This window comes from Ictalurus punctatus, chromosome 15 (genome assembly GCF_001660625.3).
Source record: "Ictalurus punctatus breed USDA103 chromosome 15, Coco_2.0, whole genome shotgun sequence".
Classification (NCBI taxonomy): domain Eukaryota; kingdom Metazoa; phylum Chordata; class Actinopteri; order Siluriformes; family Ictaluridae; genus Ictalurus; species Ictalurus punctatus.
In genome coordinates this window covers 20,616,982-20,643,755 of record NC_030430.2, presented here as the reverse complement: position 1 = coordinate 20,643,755, position 26,774 = coordinate 20,616,982, and the positions used below count along the sequence as shown (strand labels likewise).

The 26,774-nt window shown below is 38.2% G+C and overlaps 2 protein-coding genes across 4 annotated transcripts; one reads left to right on the top strand and one right to left on the bottom strand.

The window, feature by feature from the left end:
• Positions 1–257: 257 nt before the first annotated feature.
• lmbr1l (limb development membrane protein 1-like) lies at positions 258–20,334 on the bottom strand. The gene is made up of 17 exons (XM_017487987.3): positions 19,967–20,334; positions 13,491–13,575; positions 11,969–12,002; positions 11,634–11,773; positions 10,780–10,883; positions 9,687–9,810; positions 8,816–8,884; positions 8,355–8,419; positions 7,138–7,210; positions 6,912–6,998; positions 6,745–6,821; positions 6,564–6,641; positions 6,219–6,292; positions 4,250–4,340; positions 4,075–4,141; positions 3,698–3,859; positions 258–2,014 (listed from the first exon to the last, which is right to left on the bottom strand). Exons 1-17 carry the CDS (start codon positions 20,030–20,032, stop codon positions 1,929–1,931), a joined length of 1,482 nt encoding a protein of 493 aa, XP_017343476.1. The 5' UTR covers positions 20,033–20,334; the 3' UTR covers positions 258–1,928.
• Positions 20,335–22,207: 1,873 nt separating this feature from the next.
• dnajc22 (DnaJ (Hsp40) homolog, subfamily C, member 22) lies at positions 22,208–26,669 on the top strand. 3 transcript variants are annotated; one of them, XM_017487766.3, is made up of 5 exons: positions 22,212–22,277; positions 22,391–22,452; positions 22,825–23,437; positions 23,592–23,884; positions 25,550–26,669. In XM_017487766.3, exons 3-5 carry the CDS (start codon positions 22,891–22,893, stop codon positions 25,730–25,732), a joined length of 1,023 nt encoding a protein of 340 aa, XP_017343255.1. In that variant the 5' UTR covers positions 22,212–22,277; positions 22,391–22,452; positions 22,825–22,890; the 3' UTR covers positions 25,733–26,669. The 3 variants fall into 3 exon arrangements, with proteins under 3 accessions (XP_017343253.1, XP_017343255.1, XP_017343254.1); XM_017487765.3 differs by having other exon boundaries at positions 22,214–22,277; positions 22,388–22,452; XM_017487764.3 differs by having other exon boundaries at positions 22,208–22,452.
• Positions 26,670–26,774: the final 105 nt, after the last annotated feature.

Sequence of the window (26,774 nt, the reverse complement as noted above, 5' to 3'; positions counted from 1 at the left end):
GACGCTGCTGATTAATGCTGGACAGCTCTGCATAGTGGGTAGGCGTATAAATAAAAATAAAAAAAGGGCACACAAGCCCAACAAAACAAGGACGGAATCGAAGAGGTGGCATAGCGCTTAGCATGACAGGAACTTTAATCCTTTTACGCAACACTTCTGGAAAGATGTACTTCAACTGTTGCCCTTTACAACCATTCAAGTAACTAACAATCTTCCTACACAAAGGACAAAGACACAGTGTTTAGAAGAAAAAAAAAAACGGATGAAAATACATTTATTGTTCTTTTGTGTGATTCAAATGTTCATTAACAGACAATGTAAACAGTGTGTAATTGTGTTTGGCAAATTCATTAATGTTTTTATACCCTTGTCATTGTATTGGTACAGATTTTTCTATGGAATTAAAAAAACAAAAAAAAAACAAAAAAAAAAAACACCCTTTTTAACAATTAAAGACCGATTAGATCATAATTGCTAATTAAGACAGCTCAAAATGACTTTCAATCTTTCTACCAGCTACATCAACCACATGCATATACAATACGCATATTGTGCAATACAAACGCATATTGTGGAAAAAGTGAGCTCATCATTGATAAGGTAGTGTAAGAGAGCAAAAAAAAAAAAAAAAAAAAAGAAAGAAAGAAAGATTTTTCAATGCCATTCCATCTGAGGAGAAATAAAGCACATTAAACAAAACCTTGCAGTCTGACTGGAATACACTGTCCCCTTCTGGCCATTGCTTGTAGAACATTTGTTTAAAACATGCTGATACAGCAAATGAAGTAAAAGCGAAAAGGTATAAATAGTTTGTAACACACACAGACACACACAGACACACACAGACACACACAGACACACACAGACACACACAGACACACACCAAAAAAAAAAAAAAAAAAAGATTATAAATAGTCCCGGAGAAGAAAAGCGGCATCACTGTCAGTTATGCAAGCTAATTCTCCCTGTATATCAGTAATTAAAAAGTGTTTGCATTTCAGTGACTAAACACTGCGTGTCATGTATTTAGGACTGGCACTGATGGAAAATAATCTCACATCCAACATACACTACAAATATATTATTGCACATGCTTAATTACCACATAAAAAAATAATATTCACAGTTACAATGGTCCAAGACAGTTTTAAAAACCTGGATTTATCACAAAAGGATCTCGAAGGCAAGTTTGAATTAAGCTTCACATGAAACTCAACTATGAAACATTAACTTGGCACTTAAGAGCTTTTTGAACACCGAGGGGAAATAAAACTCCATGAGGAGAAACGTACTCTCTATTCACTCTAACGAGGTTGTTTGATCAAAATGTAAGGAGCATCCTGTATCCTCCCTCCCTCATCAAACTGGGCTTCCTGCGACGGCCTTCCTCCGAAAGTGTCATTAAGACCCACTGAAGAACAGCAATGGGATGGACGCACACTAAAAATAGTGGTGTGTGGGAGGAAGGCGTCTTGGCCGAGCTCAACAGGAAAGGGACAGTTGAGTTTATGAGGTCATTCTCTGAAATAGCGTCAGTGAATGTTCAGGTGTCAGAGTCGCACCTCTGACAGCCAGTGCGCATGTTTCATTAAGGCATTTGGTCAGAAAATGTAAACACATGACCTTTAGAGAACCTGAAGGCAGCCTTGACCCCTCTTTAAGAGCTTCCCGTGTTTGTGGAGCCACACGGTACCTGCAATAAAACCTGCAGTGAAAGCTTAAACGCTTGAGGTCCTGTAGGTGAAGCGATGATCATCACTTCACAGGCAGCTGCTTTGACCTTCACCAGACTGCAAGACACCTCATTCCTCCACCAGCCTTCTGGTCATCCGTAGGCTGACAGACTGAACACGTCTTGCCTCTGGTCTGAAATCTTCCACTGCATTTAAAAATACTTCCTCCACTGATCTACCAGGAAAGTGCTAAAATCACTGGATTTTTGAGAGTCCACTTGTCAACAGGAGCCTGACATGGACTGCCGATCGGGACACGGTAAAAGGCAGGCGATGGAGACCTGTTCATGGAAAGAAGACGGTAAGCAAAAAATGTTAAATTACTTTAATTTTATACTATTTTCATTGGATCTACGTTTCATGCAGTTAGCCATTCAGCCAATCATACGGCAGCAACGCAATGTATAAACTCATGCAGATACAGCTCAAGAGCTTCAGTTCATTTTCACATCAAAACATCAGAATGGGGGAAAAAGTATGATCTCTGTGACTTTAACCATGGCATGGACTTTGGTGCCAGATGGGCTGGTTTGATTACTTCATAAGCTACTGACGTCCTGTGATTTTCATACACAGCACTTGCTAGAGTTTACACAGAATGGTGCGAAAAACAAAAAAATGTCCTTTGAGCAGATGTTCTACAGGCTGAAACATCTGGTACCAATACCCATGCCACGATCAAAGTTACAGAGATCATACTTTTTCTTCATTCTGATGTTTGATGAGAACATTACCTAAAGTTCTTAACCTGTAACTGCATGATTTTTTGCATTGCGCTGCTGCCACAGGATTGGCTGATTAGATAACTGCATGAGTGTGCAGGTGTACAGATATTTCTAATAAATACAATATATACAAAATAGTTAAATATATACAGTATGTAACTGATACATCTGTTATAAGACAAATTCTTGCTTTGTTTATTTTATTTCAGTTCGTAGTCACAACTTTTACAATTTAAAGGTTCTATGTGGAAAGCATTTCCCATTCACAACTGGTTTCAAGTTAGACTTTTTTTTTTTTTTAGATTTACTTTGCCCCTTTTGACAAAGAGTCTATAACAACCCTGATCTTGAAAGCAAAGTTTAAGGGCAAAGCAGAATCAATTAAACCAAAAGCACTCACTCGAACACAATTTGATCTTGATAGTATTCTTAGACCCTGACCTATTTGTACGAGCACGAGGAGCACTTCTGTATAGCGCTCTGGATAAGGGTGTCTGCTAAATGATGTAAATGCAAACCCAGTGAGAGATACCATCTGTCTCGTGAGCGAGTTTGGGGTGTGCTCTGCCGGGTTATTTGTATTTGGTGGAGGGCAGATGGTGTGTGCGTGTGCTGGAGAAGGGGTTTGACATTTAGTCTTCGGCCCCCTAGGGAACCCTACTCCCCTGCTGTCCCCCTTCACTTTCCTGAGAGAATTGTCCTCTTTCTATCTGAGGAAAAGAGACCAACCCATAGGGAAACATGTCCTGCTCTGGAAACACCTAACCCAAAGACCAAATGAAAACACACACACACACACACACACACACACACACACACACACACACACACACACACGTGCGGCCCTAGTTAACAGAACCGCCAGCGCTATTCTACATTGTCAGTACATTGCGCACATGTCGAATATCAATTGAAACAAGATCATCAGTTCTTGGCTATTAGACCTCACGCCTATAGAAAACTTAAAAAAGTGGGCTACAACTGCTCAAGAAGCTAGTGGCATCCTGACAGGATTGGCACTATTAATGTGTAACCAAGTATCAGAAAAGAAACGTAACACGATTAATGTTTTTATTAATCCCCCCCCCCACACACACACACACACACACACTTCTTATGTGATGAGAAGGCCACAATCAATTCTAATAATCCATCTAAGCAACTTTTGCACACAAGGGATGAATGGAAAACTACACAGAGGCATCAGTAACATCCTGAAAAGAAAGTTGTAAAACTAACCAAAGGCACGGATGAGTTCCCTCTGCACGGCCCACGTGACCGTGTTGATTAAACAGGCGGAGGTGAGACCAGCGAAAAGCATATTATACAGGAAGACTATGTGGAAGTTTCCCAGCCAGTTGTACCGTCCAAAGTCCCCAAGCAGATCAAACCTTGTGATTCCTAAATACAATTCAGGATCAGAGGAAAAACAATGAATTTCATGACACATTAAATGAAAAGAAGAAGCGAATTGATACTGTTTGTTAAAACACACTCTTGTGAACACCACATCACAAGCAACATTACTTGGCAGAAGCCTCTAGTTTTGAAACAGTCTTCATGTTTTCATCTAACAAATACACAACTCACAACAGTTTTATCACAGCATAGCTTACCCAGAGTACGGGAGAACACAGGCAGAGCCGAACTGAGCACCAGGAGAGACACACAGTTCCCTATGATCTGTAGAGACACACACAAGTCCAAAGTGTGAGAACATGTTTAAAAAAAAAAAAAAAAAAAAAGAACGTGTGAGCATTTCTGCACTCTAAGTGTGTCAAGTGTCTGTACCTGTGTGAGGTTCGTGTCTTCAGCTCGAGGCAGAAGGCTGCTGAAGAGAGGAGAGCTGTAGAAACCCACCACTGAAGACACCATCAGATAGCTAGCATTATCTAGGATTAAGGGCCAAAACATATCCAGTACAAAAGCCTGTGATCTTCTCATTTGAACATGAAATAACAACACAGTTTGGCAGTAGATAGCATTGCCACCTCACAGCTCAAAGAGCCCAAAGTTCAATCCTAAGATTATTGTTGTTGTTACGGTTAAAATGTGGAGTTTTGTATTTTCTCTACATGGTAAATAAATGGTCTGCACTTACATAGCGCTTTTATCCAAAGCGCTTTACACTGTGTCTCATTCACCCATTCACACACCAATGGTAGTAGAGCTGCTATGCAAGGCGCTAACTTGCCATCGGGAGCAACTTGGGGTTCAGCGTCTTGCCCAAGGACACTTCGGGATGTCATGTGGGCCGGGAATCGAACCGCCGACCCTACGATTAGTGGACAACCCACTCTACCACCTGATCCACAGCCACCCCGACTAAATCCTGTCTGTAGGGGTATTCTCTGGTTTTACGTTTTCTTCCACACCTCCCCAAAAACATGCTGGTAGTGGAATCAGCGAATATGAATTAACCACTAGGTATGAGTGTTAATGTGTGTGTGTGTGTGCATGGTGTTCAGTGATTAACCGACATCCCATCCAGTGTGGCTTCAGATTCACAACAACCTTGACCAGGATAAAGCACTTACTGAAGTTGAATGAATGACTAATTAGATGTATATCACCAGAGGCCATGCTGTGTCATGGTTATATATGTTTAGCACACAGCAAACGTACAGCAACATAAATGAAAGTGATAAAAAAAAAAAAATTAAAAAAAAAAGGATATATTTGCATGCACAGAATATTCCACGGATATTTTTGACTCACCACTTGTATATAAAACAAAAGCATCATGGAAATTATTCACTGGTTGGAGTGTGTAAAAAAACAAAAAAAAAACAACAACAACAACAAAAACCCCAACACAACACTATGGTGAGTAAGGGGTTATCAGTGAAGCTTGTGTTTGACCAATTGGTGATGTTTATACTATCAACAGTTCCTGGATCTGCTTAGGAACAAGTACCCACTTTGAAACAGGAACCAAACAGGTTCCTGGAACTACAACCAGGCATCTATAGTCAGCGCTGGTATCTCTAGTGCTAACTCATGTAAACTTCTGATGGCTCTCTAAAGAGACATTGAAACTAAGCACCACTGTTACACAATGCCCCCTTGTGGAGAATCTTTAGCTTGCTGAACATGAGATTATGAGTGAATGGGTGAGGAAGCCAAAAGGTCTATGATGGGATCATATCTTCCATATAAGATCTACCATGTCTCAGCAGCGCCTTAATAATGTAGCTGTATGCCATGTACATCAAGAGGTCTTTGACCAAGTAGATCTTAAAGATATTTGCCAACAGTTTGTATCGGTCAATGACTGACGTAGGCATCTGTTTGGATTGTTTAAATAGACACCAAGGACTATCATGAATAATGTTGATGTTGGATGCAAAACATTTTTTTTGTTTTTTTTTTTCCCCCCTCTTTTCCCCATCGACAAGTAATTTCATAGTTTACTTTCTTTTAGTCTTTGATCTGTTCCTTTGTATAATTTGTATTTAAATGTAAATACAGATCTTGGTTCTCAACATTAAACAGTCCTTTTTTTCCCCCCGGGGTGGGTGGGTGGTTGTCCCTACCAATATTGAGACCAAACCTACGCTCTTGCTTCAAACAGAGGTGTTAACACACTTAATCATGGACTCTTGATTAAAAGCTTGTTTTCCACAGCATTTTGCATGCCATGTGAGAAGAGACGAGGCTTCAGAGAAGCGCATTTGGAATCGAACACAGCAATAAATGTTCACCAGTGACTCAAGCAAACGATTTTGATCAAAATAATACATGCCCGGACAAAGGATACAGGATAAGAACAACTTGCATAGTGGCCCCCAGAGAGCCAAACATAGAGAAGGAAGCCAAACCCAGGTGTGGATCCTGTGATTAAAAAAAAAAAAAAAAATTATATATATATATATATATATATATATATATATATATATATATATATATATATATATATATATATATATATATATATATATAGAGTTAGGCACAGTGCTACACATATGTTAAATGTGTAAACTATTATCTAGTGTAGCAGCAATAAATGTAGCACATGTATACATACATACATACATACCTAAATACATACATACATAGCTGGTCAGTCATGTGTCACTGAAATGAGCGTGTAAAGAAATCTTACCTCCATTCCCCTGGGCATGGCGGACTCATCAAAAAGCAGTTCCAGCACGTGAAAACACACCATCAGCACACACACCACCTGAAAAGCAATATTGACAAGCCTCAGCATCATAACAGCATGAATCAGCATAACAAAAATTAAAAATAAATAAATAAATAAATGGCAAAATACTCATCCTTACAGTTAAAGCTAGGAGCAGCAGCATGACCAGTGGGTAGCCCAGGTTACGCTGCCACGCAGACGCCTTCCTCCGAGTCTCTTGGGGGGGAATTAGTGATGAATGTTGAGTGAGATACAGATGGCATTCATGTGAATCTACAGTCCTACATATAAGTCGAGGGTTCTCACCCAGAGCCATGCGCTTGGCCTGTATGCTCACAAACTGCCTTTTCATTGCCTCTATATTCAGGATCAGCCAGCAGGAGGTGCTGTTATCTGAGAGAGAGAGAGAAAGAGAGAAAGAGAGAGAGAGAGAGAGAGAGAGAGAAAGAGAGAGAGAGAGAGAGAGGTTAGTAATTAATGGAGCAGTTACAGCAGTTATAAAGAATCATGTCACTCACAATCCCTTACTCACTGTTGAGTTTCCTGGATAGAGAAGCCTCTTCAAACACAGCACAGTTCATCGTCTCCTCCACATCCTCCAACAGCTGTATAACACGACACAATCATCAACATCACTTTGAAAACTCTGTTCAGCTTTTGCCATTTTCCTTTTTACCTCTCTCCATGTTTTCATGAAAGGCTTGTTTATTCACAAATCAGTGTGTAAAAAGGCTACAATAATTACACAGCTCCACACATGTCTAAGTTCAAGTACCCCCCCAAAAGTTCTAAACTTGTTTAAAATGTGACATCACTTAATACAGGGGTTCCCAAACTAGGAGTCGCTTAATTCACAAATGGGGTCACATTCTTCTCTTTTGAATTATTCATTTATTTTACAAATTAATAATCGAAATAGAACTATAAAAACAGATTGTGTGTGCTACTACTCTGAAATGTTACTGGCATTCAAACAAGTGTACATGCAATGACATGCTGCAGTAATGAATGGGAGAAAAGAAAAGAAAAAAAAAAGACAAATTTCCCCATCCATCTACCTTCACTAAACAAATCAGCATTGTCACAAATCACATGGTTATGTACTAGTACCAGTCTTCTGAATTTTCACTGAATGTTTTCTTAGAATTTTCGACAGCGGAGAAAAGAAACAGAATTCAACAGCGTGTTCAACACTGCGGTGCGCGAAACGGTTCAACCCGGAAAATTTACACACAGGGTTGTTTTGGCTCTGACGTGCCTTCTCGTGAATGTCGCGTTTAATCCTCCAGATGTAAAAGTGCACAGGCAAGTATGTGAACAATGCTGCTTACGTTGCCACCACATCTGTCACACGTCAAGTTTAAACCAGGCCCTTTGCTTCACAACTGACTGGATTATTTTCCTACAACAAACCCCATAGTGTTTTATTCCTTTGAATCTGACGGCAGAAAGAGATGCACACTTTCAAACACACCTGACATTTCGAAAAAGCTGTGTCCAGTGTGTAAGCTCAGCCTTTCCAAGCCTTTGTTTTTTTGGTGATTTAGTATATTACACATGTTACTGACATAAAAAAAAAAAAAGTTCAAAATGTTCAAAAAAAAAAATAGTCCCAAATTATAAATCTGGAATTTAATAAAAATGTAGGGTGGTCATGGCTTGAGATCTCAGAAAATGCATAATGCCCAATTAGGGGTCATACACCCAAAATGCCTGGGAACCCCTAAACCCTACATCTTGCATGCTTACCCGTGGTTTAACCAATAAACTTCCAGTGATGCTGAACATCCGTGACATTCCAAAGGGAGTGCACACTGTTGAAAAGAAACGGAGAACCGTCAGCACAATTAGATCAACCACAAATTTGCACACACACCCCCCCCCCCCAATCGCCCCCCACCCCCTTCATTGCATATCTTAAAACAAGAACTAATCCAAGCAGAAACCAGTGGAACGCTTATTCATTCAAGAGACGATTGGACACACTCTGGTCCATAAGCAAATGCATTAACATTATTGCAAACTCTGACACCACGGACATTCTAGCTTATACGAGAAAAGTCTGTATTTGTTTTAGAATTTTATCAAAGATAACTGAACAAAAAATAAATTAAAATAAAATAATTCGCCATGACAAACATATGAATATAACGTTTTAAGGACATTATAACTGTATTATAAACCTCTGTTCAGTCCACCCATACACTTACATAATAGCAGCAGCACTCCGAACAGTGAGATGCAAGAATAGAGGTAGGGCAGGTAATACTCCCACAGGTCTGAAATAAAATAGAAAAGACTTTACACTTTATACAAAGACACTTTTAGAAGCTTTGTTTACTGCATTTCTGTCTTCAGTAAGAAATAATGTAACTGGAGAAAAAGAAGTCCTTTCCTATTTCAAGAATAATTATACCACAGTGCTGTTGAATACTTGATTCAATAATCAATTTTCTATAACAGCAATTCTGACAGCTGCAAGGTTTATATTAAAGCATTCATTCTAAAACATTATTATTTCTATTGTGACAACATACAATGGTCTTTTGTGGCAGACGCTCCATATGAACAGGTTTTTAAATTGTTGATATGGCGAGTTTTGTCTGTGGAGACGTTTATTTAACATATTTCAAAAGAGTATCCAGTGACACGTCGTGATAAATCAAAGATAAAGCTGTAAATCCAATTTTTCTGACATGGTAAAGTCTTTAAGATAGAGGGCTTTGTGGTTTCTCTGCAACATGACAAGCTGTAACTTCAAGAGAGGGAGAAAAATACGTTGATAATGAAACCACTGTGTATAGCTGCTATAACGTAACAATGTTTCTACACAACAATATACATGTTCATTAGTTAATAAAAATGTAAATGCTGGCAAATTGCTGCGGTATAAGACGAATAAAACACTTCAGATTGTAATCAGCTTCAGGGTGCTAACAGAATCTCACTTGATTCATTTCTGATAAACAGGTTTTATTTCTTACTTACACAATGAACAATGAATACATGTTAAAGTGCATCAGAAAGAAAGGTGTTCTCTAGCACACACACACACACACACACACACACACACACACACACCGTAGAGATTTTCCCTGGCCATGTTATCATGGAGGAGCGCTGATGCCACCCACACAATGCCAAGCACCAGCAGACTGAGCAGAAGCAGCATCACAGTAGTCTCGTACACCCGGGCCATGACACCCTGTAACAAAATTACACACAGGCATGTCACTACACACACACACACACACACACACAGGCATGTCAGCACCGTCTTTCGGATGAGACGTTAAATTGAGGTCCTGACTCTCTGTGGTCATTAAAAATCCCAGGACACTTATCGTAAAAGAGTAGGGGTATAACCCTGGTGTTCTGGTGAAATTCCCCCATTGGCCTTTCTCCATCATGGCCTCCTAATAATCCCCATATCTGAATTGGCTACATCACTCTCTCCTCTCCACCAATAGCTGGTGTGTGGTGGGCGTTCTGGCACACTATGTCGGGCCCGTCGCATCACACAGGTGGATGCTACACACTGGTGGTGTTTGATGAGATTCCCTCCCCCATACTACGTAAAGCACTTTGAGTTTCTAGAAATAAAAGCGCTATATAAATGTAAAGAATTATTATTAGTAGTAGTAGTACACACAGATTTTCGTTAGGCCACACTAGGCTAGACAAAATCCAAAATGAGCAAATCAGGAAAACGGCCCAAGTCACGCGCTTCATGGACAAAGCAAGAGAAGAGCGACTGAGATGGTTTGGGCACGTAAATAGAATAGGGGTAGAGCATGTCACACGAACAGTGCTAGGAATTAAAACCCCAGGAAATCGGAAGCGGGGAAGACTGCTACGGAACTACATGGCCCACATAAGCATTGACTTAAAAGAGGCCAGGGTGTCGCTGGAAGACACCCACGACAGAGACATATGGAGAAAATTGATTTGCTGTGGCAACCCCTGAACTAGGGAAAAGCCGAAGAGAGAGAGAGAGAGAGAGAGAGAGAGAGAGACACACACACAGGCATGCCACTACAAAACACAGGCATGTCACTACACACAGGCATGTTGACTCAATGTGCTGATTTTTGCAAGATAAATCAATGGGCAAATCAATCAGTGCATTCATGATACATGACTGAGGAGTTACAAAGTTAGAAACGCTGATTACCTTTTTGGAACCAACAAAGCCTTCCGACTCTGTAAAGAAGTAAGCAAAGGGCATGAGGAAGACCAAGGAGAGGTTGGAAAAGAGAAAGACCAAGTTCCAGAGACCTGCATAACAAAAAGAACGCATGAAATCATATCAACAATCCAGCAGCAATGACTTTATTATATAAAACTCTAATAATGATAAAGATTTTGTCTACAAGTACATTAACTGACTGCATTGTAGGAGCTCAGTGTCTTCAGAATGGTTGCTAGAAATCTTTTGCGCCATGGTGAGGCAACATAAAATTACTTTGCACGTGCTGTCTGAATTTCCCACATAACACTGAAGTACAGTGCCCACCACTAATATAGGCACCCTTGGTAAATATGAGCAAAGAAGGCTGCGAAAAACTGTCTTTATTGTTTAAACTTTTAACAAATATATTTAACATTTTTGGGTAAACCTGTGTTGTGTTTGCAGTTGTTTGATATATATGAGAGCAGAGTATTTTTGTGAATTTATTTAAGCAAAATATCAAATGTTAAGCAAATCAAGACAATTTTTCACAGCCTTCATTGCTCATATTTACCAAGGGTGCCTATATTAGTGGAGGACACTGTACTACTGTTATTACTAACAGCTTAGCCATGGTGTTTAGTGCCAATACTCATAAGTGAATGTCAATCAAGGTTTGCATGAGTAAACCAAACCTGGCCTAATACCAAAAAAACAGCCCTATAATGTCAATCATCTCTTTTTTTTTTATGTTCGTGCTTTTGACTTTAACATCAATCAAATATGAGTGCAGTCATTAACTGTCGTTAAAATGTGTGCGTGTGCATGTTTATGAGAGAGTGTGTGTTTTTGTGTACCATGGATAAGCGACCCGTTGAGCCACTGCATGTAGTAGTTGTGCGGAAAAGTCAGCAGGACTTCGTTGGACAGGATGGAAATGGGCAGGAGGAGAACTGCACCCACGGCTACAGAGAGAGTGAACGTGCACAACCACAGCCTAGAGTTGGCACAAAGCAATAGAAAAAGAAACGGTGTATGTTAGTGTAATGTCTTCCCACTCTGACACAAGTCCAGCTGTAAAATGAGGTGTAAAGCACCATGATGGAGGGCCAAAGGGCAAACCGGTGCAGATATTAACAATCAGAGGAATCTAGTTCATTAAAACACACTAGTTCCAATGGTCAATACTTACACAATTTTATTCACAGTGGCATCCTCAACATCATCTGGAGAGAGAGAGAGAGAGAGAGAGAGAGAGAGAGAGAGAGAGAGAGAGAGAATCACATTGAAGTTGTCACTGTCATTTACAGCATCTTACATTTATACAACTGAGTTGAGGGTTAATGGCCCAGCAGTGGCACATTGGCAGTGCTGGAATTTGAACTCACAACCTTTCAATCACAAGTCCAATGTCTTATCCACTTTGTATGTTGAGGTCAAATCGTTCTGAATTGTTCATCTAAATAAAATCTTCCTTCCTCTTTCTGACCAAATTTGTTACAGAATGATTGCCAGAGAGCAACAGACAGACAGACAGGAAAAAAAATGACAGGCAAAAAAAAAAAAAAAACCCCAAACAACAACAGAAAGAAGCAGAGAGACAACTAGACAGACAGACAGCAAGACAGACAGTTTGACGCAGACAGACAAGGATAGAAGGCAGGCAGAAATAAGACAACAGACAGCAATACAGACAATGACAGAAAGAAAGAAAGCAAATCTAAAAGAACAACAGACAGCAAGACACACATCAGGCACAGACAGCAAGACACTTACACCCAATGACTGAAAGAAAGGAAAAAAACTCAAAGTACAGAAAGACAGACAGCAAGATAATGACTAAATGTCCATTTGTGGAATGGCAGTTAAACCTGACAAAATAATAGTAACAAAGTAATAAAATAAAAGATGTAACAAAAAGCTGTAGGTCAAAGAAATACATTTTAAAAAATAATATGCTTTCACTGAGAAGAAACCTGAAAGACCTGCTTCCCAAGTATCGAGACCAAACAACGCTTGCGCAATTCAATTTAACCACAAGGCAAAAATGGAGAACTTAGAAACAGAAAAACAAACTTGTAAAGCAGATTTCTTGACGAGCTCTTGCCAAAATGCCAATCAATCTGGAAACAATTTGGAAATTCTCCAGCAAATCAAACAGTTAGCTAATAAAACTTCTCTGTTTTCTAAAATAGTCAGCAAAATTCATGAACGACATTCAGAATGGAGGAAAACCCTAAAGGTTGGTACAGAAGGCGCAAACAAATAGTGCTTTGTCTCTAGATAAAACAGAATAAGTGGACGCATGTTGTCGGGTTTGGGGGAGTGGTAGGTAAGGAGTAGTGTGTTTATTATCTCTCAGAAACATTCCACACAACCCCCAACCTCATCATGTTGACAGGGACATTGCGTAAAGCCCTTCCACAGGCATCTGCAACACTGATCCTGGCATATCGTCTTAACGTCCCCGAGTTAGAAACGTTCTCATGCAGAAAAACCTATCTACATCAAGGCAAACACACTGCAATGCAATGTGCAAATAAGGTATTAATGATCCAAAATATTTCAGACCTAAGCAAAGTGTTTTTAGTGTTTCTTTACTGCTTGTGCACCACAAATCACTTAAACTGCATCTTGAAATCAAGGTTGCAATGCTGGTGCAATGGAGAAAACAGCATTTCTGCTGAGAAAGTGCCCGGGGCAGCTATACTTACCCGTAACAAACTCGGCATTCTTCCTGAAATGTGTCAGAATGAGGTAGGACAAGATGTATAGGCAGACAAAGAGCTGCACGCAAATCTATAAGAAACAAATAAAGAAAAATTACCAGATGTGCAAGATGCCTGTACAATGACCTACTGATCTGCAAGAAAATTCACACATCATAAATTTCCTGCTAAAATGAATATATTACTTGACTATATTACAAAGATTGCATTCTGTAAATGCTAAATATAATCTAAATTAGACTCTAAATAAATAAATATGCCACCACACTATGCAATCAAATAGACGTTAACATTTGCATTTGGAATTTAATGCTGAGATCAGTCCCTGTGTCAACAGAAATGGATATGCAACAACAGTGAACCATAATTAGGCTCTCAAATATGGCAGGCAATTAAGTTTCATTAATAAAGGAAGGCAAAAATCATGAATGCAATTAAAATATTAATTAACTGTGCAGCTCTATATGTGAAGGAAATGAAATTTGTTAAATGTTACACATCAGTAATGACACTTAGCCCTTACACTTGGAATCTTTAACAGTTCTTTCATGAGAGGGAAAAAAAAAAAAAGTACATTTCATTACAGTGAAAACAGGTAAAGCTGTGGAATTGAGAAGAGTTAGCCTTCAGTATATTATCAGTATTAGAAATGAGCTCCACTACCATCCAGAGTACCAAGTAGTTCCTGGAACATCTCCCATCACAATGTACCCACACCCACACAATTACAATTGCAGGCTTATAACTCCTACACCAGGCTGGGCTCATTCACAGCTGACTATATACACGGGCAGCTTATCAACAGAGAACATGCGTAAGTGTGAAGCTATTAAAGGACTGAGCAGGTCAGTAAAGGCATCTGGGTATAAAGGAGTGTGAGGAACACAATGCAACTATGATGATACAAAGTTAGAGTGGAATACATGGCACACCCAGGCCAAAGGGTGACAACAGGGGACAAGATGGAAAGATAGATACCACTGGGTAACTGATCGTGTGTGTGTGTGTGTGTGTGTGTGTATGTATATGTATATATATATATATATATATATATATATATATATATATATATATATATATATATATATATATATATATATATATATATATATATATACATATACATATATATATATATATATATATATATATATATATATATATATACACACACACACACACACACACACACACACACACACACACACACACACACTCTGGGTGGGTGAGTGAGCAAACATATATATTTTCTTATATGTGGTACATTTGCTGTGGTTCTGCTAACAGATCACAAACAATTGTCACCAGGGTGAAAATAAAAACATATACTGTTTGAGCCCAATTTGGTCATTTCCAATTCCTTTATTCAGGGCTACACTAAAGCCACCAACAATCAGGAACATCGAAGGCTAACACATGCTAAAGAACTTGGCTACTAGTTTTAATAGCACAATATAATACTAACTTTAGCATGTTTTAGTGCTAGGTTTAAGTTACATAAAACAACAGTTTATAGCTAATCTAATATTAGCTAGTTTGCTGGGTTGAAATCCCATAATATAACATTTAGCCGAATGTCAGTTAGCTTGCTTGATGACCTGGCTACAGTTTTAATTACAAAACATACTACTTAGCACATTAATAGCTTTTTCACACTTGACTTGGCTACCAATTTAAAATGTAATAGTTAACTTCAAGATAGCTGAAGTGATTGGTAAGCCTAAAATGAGCTAACTTTTTCGCTAATCCGATAACTCTGCTGTTAAAATCATATAGCTACTGCTAGAGCACTACTAAGCTGGCTACGTTTTGACATTAGTGCACTGCAGAGTTGACATTCTCCAGCCTTATCAGGGTGTAACAATTCTGTTACACATGCTCCCTTTTTGTGTTTAAGAGTGCAAATAGTTTTACTGCGTGTCTAATACTATTTCCACCCACACCTAACTAGAAATAAATAAATAAATAAATAAAAAATCAGCATTTAACAAGGAAGAGGAAAATGAAGTGATCCGTACATAAATAGATTTTAACATTCGGACAGGTACACATGGGATTAGATATTACTATTGTATTGTGTTATGTAAAATACTAAACATTAGAAACAAACCTCTAAAACTGAACTGCATAGTTAAGACTCGCTCTGCAAATAGCTTTGTGGATTTGATCGTTAATATGGATAGTTAATATGGATATGATTGACTAATTAAGGGCTGAATAATTGATTATTCCACAAGCCAATATTGCAAAAATAATCATGAATCACATGATGAACTGTTTTTCCTTTCCAAGTGAAAACCTGCATAAAAGTCAGCACTTATAACTGTCCTGACATGGGACAAACTGACACAGGTCAAAATGTCCTACAACAGATCCAACCAGATGTAGTGTTTATTGAGAAAAATAATGTCATTTTGTAATGTAACCCTAGATCAATTTTGGAAATGCCAGGAATCTGCCTCAAGTCTTACAACTAGGAAATGAAAGAGCAGCGACAGATGGAGGAAGAAGACTGGCCCAAATCCCAGTGGATAGTAAAACCAGATGAAAGTAGCTGACCAGGATGAAAGGAGCATTGCGAATGTACTGACATTAAGTCAGCTTGACCAAATGTCTATTTGTCAGGCAACCTGTAACATTTAATCCAATGTTGACCAACACATTACAGCATCACGACAAGAAGTGTTTAAATATCGCAAGAGAATCAGAGGTAATATGGCGTTTCATCAGAATATTATTGCTGGTATTTTGTCATTGTTCTCTAGCCAGGAACACGTTTCAACACATCCACAAAGCAGTGCAAGAAAAGAGGAACTGAAGAAACATCTTTTAGCAAATTTAACCCTATGACTATACAATGGCACAATGCCATGATTAATAATAAGCCTCTTACAGATTTAATTTCTTTGTGCACTTCAAGATTGATTATATGAATTCAAAATCTGGTTTTAGTTTTTGGGGTGTTTTCAAGCAACACAAAGAGAGACTCAATGCATAATAAAAATACATCCTGCCACTCCAGGTAACACCGGATGAAGAGTTCAGAGAGAGGAAGAAGGGCAGGAAACAGGAATTTCAACTGCAAAGTGCAAACATTAGCAAAAAAAAAAAAAAAAAGCCAGATCATTATGACGGATATCTCTGGGTTGGTAAAGCATGTGTTCAGATGCACAACTGACTAACTTGAGTTCAATCTCTCTATCTGACGTACTGCTGTCAGTACACAACCTATCCTTCCACCCTATGATGACAGATGTGGCTTTAGGAGACGTATCAAAACGTCACTCATCCACCCTGTTTTTCATTGGCAACATGACAAAACCTTGAAGGAGGAGCAGCTTACGTATTCTATGAGCTATTTAAATTGGAGGAGGAGAAGTAGCTTAGAAACCAACTATATAAAAATAAATAAATAAATAAATAAAAAATTCTCTGAATTCTCTTCAGTCTGTTTTGACGCAACAACATAGAAACGGAACAGGTGAAAAGACTGGCTGAAGTAAACACTGAACGAGACAGAAAAAGGTTCGAAAATGGTGAAATACAGTCAACTCAGTGTAGAATGAAATGGAAAAATAAAGTTAGAAAGCAAATACATTCAGTCTGACTACAAAATATTGGTTAATACAAGTTGTAATATTTTCCTTTGTAATACTGATCTCAGTGGAATTATATGTCGGTCAGCATTTTGATAAATTATGGCATTAGTGAATAGTCAAATTAACCCTGATCACTGATGTTATCTAGCTTGACTGAGGGCTTGGCTACGGTTTTAACTTCAAAATATGACATTTATAGTTAGAATTATGCAATAAAGGATGCAAATGCACATTAAAATCATAATATGAGCTAGCTTGTTGTAGCGGCTTATAGGAGCCTCACAGCTCCTACATCCCCAGTTCAATCCTGAGCTCAGGTTACTGTTTGTGTTGGGTTTAGGACATTGTCCATGGGTTCTCTGTTTTCCTCCCCCTCCCAAAATAAGCTGGTCGGTGGATTGGCTACTCCTAATTATTACCCCTAGGTGTGAATGTGTTTGCATGTTGCCCTGCAATGGACTGGAGTCGCATGGAAGGTGCATTTCTGCCTTGTGCAATTGTTCCTGGCATGGTTTCTGGATCACTCATGACACTGACCAGATAAAGCGGTACTGAAGATGGATAAATAACTACTACAATTTTACTATAATAAGACATAGTTTACATTTAAATACATTAAATACACAATATAATCTCTATATGATGTTTTTGTCTCTACTGTGAAGTCATCTTTCCATCAAACCTTCCATCATTCTAATTCTTTAAGTACTTAAAGCTGTAGCTTACCAAAATAATCAGAAGGAGTTGGACTGACACAATGATGAAGAGCTACACTGTGGTGAGAACATGTTTTACATGTAGATTATCCATTCACCAAGACATAACATGATATGAGACAAAGGTAGAGCATATAACCAGACTAAACAGGAAAGTTCAGATATTGCTCACACCTCCTAATCCCTAATTACGTTTCTAACCAACTGTGACCCCAAGTATGTAAAGCCTCTTTTTATTGAAGTTTGTTACTAGATGTAGAAAACAACAGAACCCATTCATGAAGAAGATCGCCGCTCTCCAAACTACCTGGAACCAGTTGTTCAGGCTGGATTATACAACAGCACACTATGCAGAGTGTGGAGCGGAGAGCCATGTGCTCCTATGAAGCACGACAGTATCCATCATGTACATCCACACACACTCAATCATGGGGTCACTATTACTCCACTCTTTTACTCCAGCCTGTCACAAGTGTGCTTTTCCCCCACCAACAAATTCTACAAATAGACCCAGCTCTGTTGAATCAAGCTGTTTATAAGCAAAGAAACCACGTTGCCTTATAGGGCATACACAGAATTCTGATTTATTTCAACCCAGGTGTGGACACACAGTTACTGATTTCAAGAACTACAACATAAACTTGTAGGTGGTCCTTTATATAATCTTCATCACTTTTCTCATCACTGTTCTCAAATAGACTCAAGGATTAGTCTAAAAGTTCGACATACTGTCTAGAGCCACTGACTCTGATGTCCATGACACTGACTCTGGTCCGTGATTTTTTTTTTATTTAGTTACAATGGTGGAAACCTACTTTTATCATCGTTATTATATATTTTGAGTTCTTTCAGTTGGTGGTCTGTTTGACTGCTACCTTGAATTGAATGGGTTTAAATCCAAATCCCAATCATTCGAAAACAATGCCTAGAAATAACAAATGTCAACATGGACCAACTTGGTGTTCTGTCTGTGAAAAGTTCCAAAATAAAAAGCCCCAGGGTTCTAATAAAAATCAATCATATTATTGTACACATTTAAATAATGTTCATAGAATAAATATGTACAAACGGGGTCTATGGAATTTATTTCACTGTTAACCGGGTACCTGGAAAAAAACACTCTGAGAAACCCTGGTCTACATATAGGAGTCCAATTCTTAAAGACAGTGACATATTGCAGGTTAGAACACAGAAAGATTTTAGTGCAGACTTTGCGAGGTTAAACGATTATGGAAAAAAATATTCCACATCTAGCAGGAATGTGAGCCGAAGAGAGCATGGGGAACTGTGTGCATAGGAAATGCACACTCACAGGGCTAGCAAAAACAAATACAGTTCAGTTTTACATAACCGCACAGGCCAGGTCGTGATTATAACACAGACAGCTGGTCCGAAAAACACCAGGCCTTCATCTGTGGAGTTCATTACACACCGATCTTCTTCTGCAACAGCCGAATCAACATACAGGTCGGATTTCCCAACCGACCCAGACCTATCCGATCACAACACAAGTTTAATTCGACCTGATTTGTATTTTTTTGGCAGTGTTATATACAGATGTCTCGGATTATTCTCTGCAAGTTGCTGAGTGTTAGACTTGTGTGGTCTAAGTGCAAAGGTCAGAATCACTGCCTTGTTGTAAGTTCGTTCAGGACTGAAGTTCACTTTACGTTATACAAGACCAAGTCCAATAAAGACATCATCATAACACAGGTGCATGATGATAATCTTGTGAATTTGCAAGCCTCAGATTGAAATTCAAATGATTATGCATATAAATTTCCATTTTGATATGCATTAAAGATACAACGCATCACAATGGATATTAGGAAAAAAACAAAAACATTGACATTTATCATCTTATGTTAAATTAAACATACTAAAATGTTTCATGTCTAGGGTTTTATATGAAGAGTAGGAGTAAAAATAAGGGGGGGGGGGGGTCCTTAAGCACATAATGTCCCAAAATGTCGTACCAGTATCCACCCCCTCCTCATTATTGTTTATTTTCCCTGCATTTCCCAATCATTAGGCTCGAATCAATCAACATGCTGGCTAAAAATAGTCTCTTTTCAGTGTCTTTGTTGGTTAATGTTATCCAGGACCTGTGACTAGGTTACATAGAGTTAAAAACAGTCAAACTTACGATGATCTCTCGGACCCGGTCGTGGAAGAGCTGCTCTCTAAGTGACACGTCGTCGTTCGTTTCCATCCTCCGAAATCATGTCCTGAGGAACTGAAATTAAGATACAGGCATTTCAACTAAAACCACCAGAAACAAAGATGCCGTTTGTTACAGTAGACGCGGTTTCTTTGATCAGAGCGTTACATCTAGCCGTTAATGTCCCTTTAAACCGGAGAAGTTACCAGCGAAGTAGATCCTAAACTACATTGCTACAGCTTTAAAGATTGGTATTACTGGCCACGACAAGCTACAGTCCGAAAAGAACGAGCAAATTACACGCGAGGAACCACAAACAGACTGCAAACATTTTGACCCACGCTCTCATACGCATTAGAAGGGGCGGAGAATGGGGCGGGGTTCATGAGTTTAAAACAAAATGGGCGTGGTTTCCCCTGAGACGAAGGTTTTTGTTTCTCTGCAGAATTACTTTTCAGTCTTAATTAAATGACTTTTTTTTAAATTTAATTTAATTAAGAAAACTAAGAATTTGCAGTTTTTCATAAGTATTTATTTATTTATTATTATTATTTAAACCTAGCTTACTAGGTTTAAATGCTATTATTTTATCATGGCAGTTGTTTGCAGTGTTTTACTATCAAAAAAGCTTTTGGTGTGCTGTCTGTTTTTTTTTTGTTTTGTTTTTTTTATCTTGGTACCAATGTTATTGGGAATTGTTTGCCTGGAATGGGGCTCGCACCCCTGCCATTTCCCATCGCCCTGCTCATTAGCAGAGTCACGATACTCTACACACAGAAACTTAACAGTGTCCTGACTAATCTGATAACAGACTTCGTTTGTTTATCCTGATTGAAAATGTCCTATAAGTCAATTTCCATTCTGCCGGCACCAGTGTACTGCGAGAAAGGGTTCGTTTCAAAGAATATATTAAGCACATCAGGTTCTGCTAGATTAGATTTCATTTATTTTATGTATTTAGGTATTTATTAATTTATATTGAGGAGACACGTGTAAATCCTAACAGCAGAAATCTCTACATCAATATATATCAATCAGTACAATGGAATCAAGAAGAAAATGAAGTAAGCCTATATTATAAATATAGAGGAGTATAGAAATAATACTAAAATCTAATGCTGGAAGAAAACAAGAAATCCAGTATACAATATAGTGTGTCAGGTTTATGAAATAAAAATGATTTATCTCATTTGTTTACCTCATTTGATTAAACTTTCCTTTTTGATTTAGGCTTACATACGGCTGATGTTGCCCGTCTCTCTTATTTGCTTACAACTGCATAAAATAAAAATCACATGTACAACACAACAATCATTGCCTGTTTCAGAAGTCCAGCATTTAAAAATTCCATATCTTTAGTTTGTGTGATGCTTGCTACTGTAGCTCGCTCACGCTCTGCTTATACAGTATGTGATATGAGAAATATGTGATCTGTACAGTGTGTAAAAATAAAGATAGGTTTTCACATTTTTCTTAACTTCACCCAGTGGTGCCTGGAGCATTTCAGATTCTTAAACAGAGCAACACTGCTTGCCATAGCTCTGAGCTCTGTGAAGTCTGTAATTTCTTCCGTTCAAATTGCTGAGCAATGCAGCACTATTGAACACCTGCCTCGTTGAGTCTAGGGTATGCTAAGCATCTTCCTCCTGGAAAAAAAACCCACAAGCAGCTGGCAGGAGACTGTGACTGGCATCTCCTACTGGGTATATTTCCACTGCATTTTTAATGTTCCCAGGATGGGATCCAGAGCCCCCGAAACCCTGACCAGAACACTGAATGAATGTTGATGAAATGTGTTAAAAGTAAAATAAGACATTTTTCTTTGAATAAAAGTATCACACACAACAAGCCAGATTTAAAAAAATATTATTTACACTGCCAATGGGTGCTCTAGACAAAACTCCTTTTTAGGCCTTGACATGAAAAGCCTACATGCTGTGTGTAAAAATAAGAAAAAACACTATTGTGTTTTGAATGGTGCTGAACTCTAGTCTAATCAATATGTAATGTGTTGTGTAAACCTTCAGTAATTCATTTATTCAAAGTAAATTATTTATTCAAATTTTTTATTCACATTTCATCTATTTATAGGCTACATATCAATTAGTTCGCCAAGAGTTGCATATTCATGTACAGTCATGTTAAAGTTCAAACAAACCTTTCATGCTTGATCAGCAAGGGTATATTACGTTACCATTACAAAGACTGATGCAATTTCATCTTCCAAAGTCCAAAGTCTAAACTGACACCAATATGGAAACTGTCCATTTCAGGAGAGTTTGGATCGGATTTGAGGGTGAAACTCCTTCAGACGTTTTGCTGCATGTATTTGTTTTTCAGAATATGACTGAGCAACAAGTTTGAAACCGTGATGTGTGTTATTTTGTGCGTTTATATTTCTCCCAGTAGTGAAACTGAAGGAAGTTGTTTTAAAGAACCACTTGCTGTTTTTACAAGCCTTCTTGACGTAGGTAAGGTGACTCTTGACTCGAGGCAAAATGTTTCGTGAGAATATAATTACATGTAACCTTACTCAAAATGATAGGGGTTTGTTTATTTGTCTGTTTGTTTGTTACTTGTTTCTATTAGCAGTAGTTGTAGTAGTAGTAGTTTAATCATGTTATTATTACATTTGTAATTGTGTTATTGTGGTGTTCTCTAATCCTTCATTCATCCTGATTTGAATTTAGTGAGTAAAAGTGCTTTCTTCCTTAAGCAAAATAAGGCAAATTTGACAGTTGAGCTGGGTTTCAGTTACAGATCCTATCAATGACATCTCTGTATTTTATTATAGCGTTTTATTCTCTGTGTGTGGGTGTGTGTGTGTGTGCGCGTGTGTGCAGATAATTTGCTTCACTTCTCCGTGAAGAGGAGTATTTTCCTCTAGCTGAAATTCTAAAGATGCTCTTATGCCTAAGCGACTAATAACAACCTACGCCCTCTGGGCAATGGGAGGCCCACTGGGTCTTCACCACCTGTACCTCAGGAGGGACAGCCATGCTCTCCTCTGGATGCTCACTCTGGGTGGTTTTGGGTTTGGCTGGCTCAGAGAGTTCTTCCGAATCCCAGCTTACGTTAGCGAAGCCAACAAAGAGGCTGAGAGAGTCAGACGCCCATCCAACACGCCTCCACCAATAGGCTTGGTTCGTTTTGCTGGCCAGATTTGCGTCGGCATTTACTTTGGGTCGATTGCTTTGATTAGTCTGAACTCTCTGAGATTCTTCTACGTGCTTGTGCTGCCGTTGAGTGTTGGTGCGGGGGTCCACCTGGTGTCCTGTGTTGGTCAGCAGTCTTCTGACATGCAGAAGACTCTCACTGCTTGTATCATGACCTCAACCATATTCTACGGCAGCACACTCTCACCTCTACCCATCAGCATAGCAGCTAGTGTCACTGCAGCACAACATAGAAAGTTGAAACCTCCCCAACATGCAGGATCTCGACCAGAGCCACTGGGTTAGTTGTATACACTTGCAACTAAAAACAATCCAAATCATATATCTGATATAAAATATCAAATTCAAGGTTGCAACATTAGAAATAAACATATCTATGTTCTTGTGATATCATTATTTATTTCTTGTTGTATTTTTGTTTCTGTGTTTCCTAGGACCTCGCCTCTATCGCCTTAGCCTAGCTCTGCTGGCTTTCTCAGCTCCTGTGGGATATTGTATTTTTCACAACACCACAGCTACTTTATACTACATTTCAGACTGTGTGGCAGCATTGCTCGATATGTTTTGGTTCATTCCTTGGCTCAGACAGGTTGTGGAGTTCTTTCTACTGTTGCCATACCAGATCTTGTGTGCGCTGACTGGAGGGAGTTACTATGAGGAGAGCTGGAAGAAGGTTCTGGAAATACTTCTTAATGAATACAGCAAAAGAGAGATTGAGGCAATGAAGGTGAGGCCAAATCAGTTGGTTTAAAGCTTATCTCAAAACTCACATGGTAAACTTGAAGCACAAAATAAAGCTCCAGATTTATGAGGCTGTTGCTCAAACACTTCACACTCTCAGCAGGTCTGAAGTAAGAAAGGAACTGTTTCTCAATCTTGGTCCTGGAGGACCCCTGGCCTGCATGTTTTAGTGTTTTTTTCCTCCTCTGGTACACATATATGGTATATATGGACTGTGAAAAATGTGCATGGAACAGCAGAGGTACTCCAGTACCCAGACTGAGAATTTTTTTTAAATGACATTTTAATGCTAGTTAAGCATTTTTTCTATAACAGCACATCCCAAAGTATTTTTTTCCCTTATACAACAGCAATTCATCAATCATTACAATGTCTAATGTCTTCCTGAAAAACATACTTTTTTTATGTTTATAGTTTGTTCCTGTTGTGACTTACATTATAGAAGCTAGAAACAGTCATTCTCTAGTCTTTTTTCTCTCTTTTGAAATGAATAAGACAAAAAAAATGCAGCTTTTTGTGTCACCAAGCAAAGTCCTCTATCCTGAAGACGTTCCCATGATAGAAAACTTACTGACTGTTACAAAGCGATGATACCAGAGATTTCTTCCATAAATATTAAATAAACATCTCCTTACAGAAAGCTTCGCCATATCAAAGATGATACATTTTCTCCCTTTATTAGTAGCTTTAGCTTATGTGGAGTATCCACCATACAAGTCCCTAGGAATGAGTAACTATAGAAACAATAAAGTATTAGAATTAATACAGGACTAAATCTGTTACTTGAATTACGGTCAGAATGATTGTCAGAGCTGCTGTTATAGAAAACTAATCAACATCTTCTGACCAATCACAACTGAGCATTCAGTTATAGCGCTGTGGTATAATATGTTTTTATACTATAAACATATAGATGCTAGATTCAAAGGTGCTACACATTAAAGACCTAAACACTATTTTTACTCAAAACTAATATCGTAACTCGTTTTTTTTCTCTTTTTTTTCTGCTATCCACTATAGACAAGTCACAGTTTGCATAACTTTAGGACAAAATAATGATGACAAAATCATTTCATTTTTTTTAAACGATTGGTTCAAAAGTTTGCATTTCTCTTTCCGAAAGTGATATAAATATTCTCCAGTAACATACAATATGTATACCCTTTGCCTTATACCCCTCTTTGGATGACACTTAACACACACTTGGTCACGCCACACATACACACACTCTTCCTAATACATTTCTTATAACTGTGCCAGATGTCACACACAGCTGTCTTCAAATGAGGACTAAAAACTAAAAAGCTCGAGAAGAATTCCTTTTCAGCACATTTTATATTTATCTGTAGTTGTTTATCTTATGATGTGTATGGTTTTCTTCTTGTATATATTGTTTTTGTAAAGTAGAGGTGCATTTTTCTTTTCTTTTTTTTTTAATTCAAAGACTATGAGTGACACACTGTAGGTAAAGAAATATGTAGTAGTTATTTGTAGGAGATGCTGGATTCTATTATGACACTAACAAATGTTTATGCTGCCCAGAATCCATTTCATACAATTTCACTGTGAAAATTAATATTTGAAGTATTGATGACTGTTGGAACCAAGAACACAAGCCCCTGATGTGTACAAGTCCTCTGCTATGTTCTAGGTGCTGTCAGTGTCTGAGGGAGCCACCCTGGAGGAGATCGCTCACAGCTACAGGGAGCTCGCTAAATTATGGCACCCAGATCGCAACCCCTACAAGAAACAAGAAGCTGAAGAGATGTTCATTAAAATCAATGAGGCGTATGAGACGCTGCTCCACAGACACAAGCCTCAAAGCAGGAAATGAGTTCAGACTGCATATCTGTAGTAGTATAGTCTGCCATCCAGTGGTTATAAAGTGTACTTTCTATAAGTTAATACCGTTTGGAGTAACTGCACTAAACTAAAACGTTTTTGCTCATCACATTTTGGGGAAAAAAGACCATTGTATAATTACTTTGACTGTTGGTCACAGTGCAAATTGTATCCATACGGAATGATTGAACTCATTTTGGGCAGCACTGTGACGCAGCGCATGTTCTTCCCATGTCCATGTGGGTTTCCTCCGGGTTTTTTGGTCTCCTCCCACCTTTGCATCAATTCATCCATTAATCCAGCCATCCATTTTCCATACCGCTTATCCTGTAGGTGGTGTTGTGACTCTAAATATCTACCTTTATTTTTACATTAAATCATTTAGCAGACACACTTTATCCAAGCTACCTTAAAGGAATAGATTCAGGGTCGCAAAAATTAAGCATTTTACCAACCAATCAAAGACAAATCCTTGATAGCTCAAAAGTACACAATTAAACAGAGTAAATGATCAGTCTAGCTTTATAGAGGAAATTTTGCTTCGTTTATATTTTTATACTACTGCTTGCCTTTGCTGACCTGAGTCCAAAAAAGAAAAAGAAGAATTTGTTACATCAAGTTAATTTTTTTTTTGTTTCTGCTTCAGGTTAGATGGATAGTCTACTGATCCAACTGTTTTTATTAGAGCAGTTAAAATCAGTTTTGCAGTAAAATGGCAACACGTTACATTATGGATTTGTTTGTTTTTTTAAATAAAATATTAGTTTATATATTCAAACATTTAATATTTTGAGGAACGTGTCTAATTAAGTGCAGGTTGCATAAGACATCATATGAATAATAACTTATACGCACACAATAATTATGTACACACGTAGACTATTATAATATTTTGCAAAAATTCCAATAAATGTATAAAATAATATAAATTGCTCTGTTTATAATGGAATATGTGCAGCTTTTTGCCTTCAAGCTATCTAAAGTTGGCTAAAAGATATAGAAATTAAAGCAAATTGTGATATAACATGTACTAC

Coding starts and splice junctions, on each gene's coding strand:
- lmbr1l (XM_017487987.3), bottom strand. CDS start 20,032: ATGGAAACGAACGACGACGTGTCACTTAGAGAGCAGCTCTTCCACGAC. Junction 9,811..10,779: donor GCTTTGTTGGTTCCAAAAAG/GTAATCAGCGTT, acceptor ATTTTGTTACAG/GGTGTCATGGCCCGGGTGTA. Junction 6,822..6,911: donor GGCCAAGCGCATGGCTCTGG/GTGAGAACCCTC, acceptor TTCCCCCCCAAG/AGACTCGGAGGAAGGCGTCT.
- dnajc22 (XM_017487764.3), top strand. CDS start 22,891: ATGCCTAAGCGACTAATAACAACCTACGCCCTCTGGGCAATGGGAGGC. Junction 23,438..23,591: donor ATCTCGACCAGAGCCACTGG/GTTAGTTGTATA, acceptor TGTGTTTCCTAG/GACCTCGCCTCTATCGCCTT. Junction 23,885..25,549: donor GAGAGATTGAGGCAATGAAG/GTGAGGCCAAAT, acceptor GCTATGTTCTAG/GTGCTGTCAGTGTCTGAGGG.